The following is a 5,314-nucleotide window of genomic DNA, read 5'->3' on the forward strand; positions in this document are numbered from 1 at the left end:
TCGCATGAATCAGTTTGGACTCAGTATCAAACTTAATAATAATCAAGAATTCAGTCTCTCCATAGCCATTCACAAAGCAGTAAAAAGATAACCACATCAAGGAGTAAGTTCCAGGCCCTAATTTCCAACATCAGATATACATCCTGAAATCTCTAACGCAATGGGAGCATTTGCATCATAAATTGTCTTCATTCTATACCCTCAGAAAGTTATAAAGCCTAAACATTCTTATATAGCTATGTATCACAGATCCTAGATTCTATTTACTAGTTATACTTCTAAGAGCATTCAGAGATAAAGTTTCTTGTTTGTAAAAAAAAAAATATCATTCATCTATTTATTTACCCAGAAGTCCAGATGACAAGAAAAATTGCCAGGTCACCTACCTCCTTTCTCCTGAGGCATCACCCACAGGAAAGGGAGAGAAAGTATTTCAATTTAACTATTTTATCTCCTTCCTTTTACTCATATTTAAATCTTACCTGCTTTAAAGGATCTATAAAATTCAACACCAAACAAAAAAAAAAAAAATCGGCAAGGGCATGAATGATATTTTTTTTTTCCAAGGAAGACATACCTATGGCCAACAGACACATGAAAAGATGCTTACATCATTGATCACCTGGAAATAGAAATCAGAACTACAATGAGATATTATATCACACCTGTCAGATGCTAAAATCAACAACACAAGAAACAATAGGTTTTGGTGAGGATGTAGTGTGGTCTCAGGATCCCTGGGGTCACAGAAAGAACAGGGCTGTCTGAGTATGCAGAGTTCCCAGACAACAGAATGGGAAAACTGCCTGCAATCAGTGAGTCCAGGAATGGCTCTCAGCTGGAGGTTGCCATAAAGAACAAACTCTGCATGGCCGGGTGACTGCTCTCCAGGCAGGGATCCAACAAATGGCAGAATGGGCAAGAGACACCCTCCCCATTTCCGGGAAGTGGTGGTCATGGGTGTGAGCCACAGGAGTCTGCAGGGTTTGGAGAATCCAAACAGAGTTGTGTGCTTGAGATAGAAATGCTCAGTCACAGACTGGGTGAGCATGGAGTGGAGCTAGAGACCAGGGAGACAGGAGTGATTGACTGCTTTTTTCTGAGGGCATGATAAAGACTGGGGGTCCAAACTTTTGGCTTGGGAGCTAGAGATTGGGAGGCTCCCATTTTCGTTCTCATTCTCTACAGCTGTGTGGAAAGCCTTCAGGGAACAAAGGCCACATAAAGCAATTCCCCTCCCCTACCTTACTTAGCTTGGCCACCTGGCAAGAACTGTGTAGTTGTGCCCAGGGCAAAGATACCTGAGAATCAGCACAACAGACCCCTCAGTCAGAAGGTCAGCAAGAACATCCAGCTATCACACAGAACTGCAAAACTCTAGCAAAAGGGGAAAATAGTATATAGAAATCATGGAGGATTTTTTTCTCATGATATTTTAGTCTTCCAACTTTATTCTTTTTCTTTTACCTTTCTCAACCAATCTCTTATTTTATCAACTTTTACAAGTTTTTTTATTTTCATTTTACAGTTCCTTTCCATTGTATTTAATATATATATATATATTTTTTTTTTCTTTCTTTATAATTTTGGAATGCAGTTTCTTCTAACAAACAGACCAATATACACCTAGAATCTAGTATATTTCTATGTTCTCTTCACCTGCCTAATTATATTCTTTTTTCTTTTTTTCCTTTTTTTTGTTAAAGTCTTTCTTAATTTTAATCTTTCCATCCTTTCATTGTGTTTATTTATTTATTTTTTTTTTTGGGGGGTGTCACACAATTTAATGACCTGAAATTCAAACACAGCGATAGCAAAAGTTTAATAATTGAAATGGTGGTCAAGACACAAGAAATATTTTCCAAGTCAGAGCAGTGATTCCTTGGGTCTGTGGACTCATTGTGGTGAATTCAATGGAGATATAAAGCTGCACACACAAGGAGAAGTTTACATAACATTTCAGAACATTCACAAACATCCAAATTGAAGGAACCTAAATCAAGAACTCTGTAAAAAAAATTAATTCAATTAAAAGGCCTAACAAATTTAGAACCCAGATAGGCACTGCATTTCATGCTGATGATACCCAGATAAAATCCCAGAACTCCACTTCATTCCCAGGGGAGGCATAAAAAGGAATCTCTTTAACATGTGGTTAATGTGTTAATTAGTACTCTTTAGAGTAACTTCTCTTATGCCATGAGACTGTTCAGTCTTGTTGGTTTGGTTTCTGTGTGAGCATGACATAGGCATATGTCATACATATTCTTATTGTTTCTTGATATGTTAATATCCTATGTAGAAATTCAGTTTTTGGAGAAATTACAACAAATAAAGCCTCTTATTATCAGGCTGTAAGGAAAATTTCAGTGTTTCCTTAGAAAAGCTGCTTTATTTACTTCAGTGGCAAATATATAAAAAGTTAACATGTCTTGATCTATGCAGAATTATGATTTACATTATTAACATAATGACAAACTGCATGTGTACAGTTAATGCCACACTCATACTATACACTGATACCATGTCCAGGGTTCTTCTAAGTTTCAAGATTGAAAACCACAATACCTCAAACTGAATAGCATGATTACAAACAGGTATTTAAAAACAGCAAATGTATATGCTTTACAACATTTCGTCTTCCATCTTCGTTCTAAAAGCTCATTTACTTCATTAACAATTTGTTTATTCTTTAAAAAATGCTTTTATAATTTCAGCAGTTAATGGACTTAAAATGAATGCTTGGGTCTTTAAATTTTTTTAATGATGGATAACATCAATACAAGTGCCTTAAATACTGATCAGTGTTTGAAATGTCAAAAAGCAAAACAATCCTCTTAAATATGTATAAATACTTAAATAGAGAAAACCTCCATCAATAGTCAAAGTACATTTAATGGTCATACTGGAAAGGAGAAACAGGCGGTTCGTGCCAGGGGAAGATCTAAAAGGAGACTTTTTAAGCAAACACTGCCTATGGGACAGCCTCATATTTTGATAATTTAAACCTAATTTTACTTAGATATGTAAAGAACTATTAAAAAAAAAAATCACACCCACAAGTAAAAAATTGGCAATTTGTTTACAAAGTGCAGTATTTCATTACAGCAAATTCATCTCAAAGAAGCAGAGTGTGTGGCTTCCTAGCTGTTAAGACTCCCCTGGTTTCCATTCAGGTGGTTTAATATTTAGTCATGATGCATCACACAAGAAGCCTGTGTGATGAAGCCTGGGCCCCTTCACACCTGCTATTCATTAATTCCAAAAGAGAGTATGAGACCTGGAGAGTAAACTGGCCAAATCTGATTGATGAGGTACAGATTATCTGAATAAAATTTATGACCTGGTAACAGTCAGTAATCCCAACATAAACTACTGCTTTGTAATGAACTCTGTATAGTTTGCATGTCCTTCAATAACTGCAGATTCTTCCTGCTTTTCTCACCGGGTCTCAGCTTGGCAACGTCCTTCTTGTTTGTGGTCCCTGTGGTTCCAGAGGATCGACTGCTGCTGTTTCCTTCTTCATCAAGAGTCCTTCTGGTGGTTCGCAAGTCCCTCTTTTGCTTCTCTATCTTCTGTTTCTCCAGCTGGGCTTGGTATTTCCGAACTTTAGTTATTTGGTTGGCTTTGGCCTCCATCCTCCCCACTAATGCCTCCAGTTCACACTCTAAGTTGTCCTTCAGTTCAACAGTTGGGGATTCTTGGATAAGTTTCGCAAGCTGCTGGTGATCAAAGCTCATTTGCCCAAATTCATCTTGTAAAGTCTGTAAGACTTCTGATAGCTCTTCATTAATGCTGTTGGAGGAGGGAGGTGTTCCTGACAACTTCTTACTTTTACCACTTCGTGAAGAACTTTGCTTTGTAATAGGAACGCTGTTGACCACTCTATCGTTGCAAAGGGCTTTACTGTGTTGCTTCATCAGATGCAGGACATGCTGAACATTGGCTACCACAGCATGACTAGGACTGGTGGACTTTCCAGCTACAAACGGCATATCCCCCAAGCATAATCTATAATGTGGTTGTACAGCAAAATAGTTCCTAGAACTTTTCTTTTCAGGTGGTTTTGACTTCTTTTTTTTAATTCTTCTTGCACTGGGAACATATGGAGTTGTCTTATCTTCAAAAATAATTCTATTTGTTTCTAGCCCAGTCTGCAACTGGGCTGCCTTAACTTGCATACGTTTCCTTTCCTGTTGTTCTTCCCGGAGTTTTGCTTCCAACTCTTGCATTTTTTTTTCTGCCAGGGCCTGCATTGTGGTAAGTTTGTTATACTCCTGTTCAAGAAGATCCAGCTTTTCCAGCTGGCTCTGCACATGTGTTTGATCATGTTGTCGTTCTCTTTCAAGGGAAACCTGTTTTTCTAACACAGACGTTCTTTCCATTTCTGCGTGCTTTATCATATTGCGCATGTATTCCAACTGTTTTTCTAAAAGATTACATTTATTTTCTGCAGCTAACAACTGAGATGTCAGTTCTTGATTGTGCTTTGACTCCTCATTCTTTGAATTCTCTCTTTCTTGTATCTGTTCATCCAATACTTTCTTATATTCAATTGTTTCTCTAGACAAGGTTTTCACACTTTCTTCTGCCTGAATCCTTTCAAGTTCTAAGCGTCGAATCTTATCTTGAAGATTCTTCAGAGCAGAAAATATGGCTCTGCTGTTACTTTCCGGATAGGCAAATGTAGGCTTATTCGGGGAGCGTCGTAGATCACTATTAAGGAAAGGCTTATCAGGTGGATATACTACATATGGAGATGAGGAATGGCGAACGACACTTCCATTAGACCTTGAGGGTTCGACTAAGATGTTCGAGAACTGAGACCCTGAAGTCGCAGACACCGATGCTGCCGCCATCTTCCTGCCAGCCCAGAGGACCTCTGCGGCCCCAAGGGGGTCTGAGTTTTCGAGCTCTTCCTTAAGATTCGAGAGCCGCCCGCCAGGGGCGACCCTAAGCCGAACCCCTGATGGAAGGGGTGGGGTGTTGGTGCGGGGCCTGGAAACCCCTGCACACACCCCCACAGGGCCGCCCATTGTGTTTATTTTTATTCATGTGTATATATAAGCTTTTTCTTCTTCATAATTTTGGGATATAGTTTCTTCTAACAGACCAAAATACACCTAGGATATAATGTTTTGTTCTGTTCTGTTTACTGGCCTGTTTATATTCCTTCTTTGTATTGTTATTGTTTGTCTTTTAATTTTCAATTTTACAATTACATTTTATCCTTTCATTGTATTTAATTTTATTTTTGCACATATATGTTTTTTCTTTACAATTTTGGGATCAGTTTTCTAACAGACCAAAATAC

At 38.2% G+C, this 5,314-nt stretch overlaps 1 protein-coding gene across 1 annotated transcript; it reads right to left on the reverse strand.

Moving 5' to 3' along the window:
- Nucleotides 1-1,797: 1,797 nt before the first annotated feature.
- On the reverse strand, nucleotides 1,798-5,029 carry LOC140599346 (centrosomal protein of 57 kDa). Its single transcript, XM_072761303.1, has one exon. It carries the CDS (start codon nucleotides 4,857-4,859, stop codon nucleotides 3,354-3,356), a length of 1,506 nt encoding a protein of 501 aa, XP_072617404.1. The 5' UTR covers nucleotides 4,860-5,029; the 3' UTR covers nucleotides 1,798-3,353.
- Between the last annotated feature and the right edge of the window lie 285 nt (nucleotides 5,030-5,314).

The sequence above is a fragment of the Vulpes vulpes genome, chromosome 6, assembly GCF_048418805.1.
Source record: "Vulpes vulpes isolate BD-2025 chromosome 6, VulVul3, whole genome shotgun sequence".
Taxonomy (NCBI): domain Eukaryota; kingdom Metazoa; phylum Chordata; class Mammalia; order Carnivora; family Canidae; genus Vulpes; species Vulpes vulpes.

Coding starts and splice junctions, on each gene's coding strand:
- LOC140599346 (XM_072761303.1), bottom strand. CDS start 4,859: ATGGCGGCAGCATCGGTGTCTGCGACTTCAGGGTCTCAGTTCTCGAAC.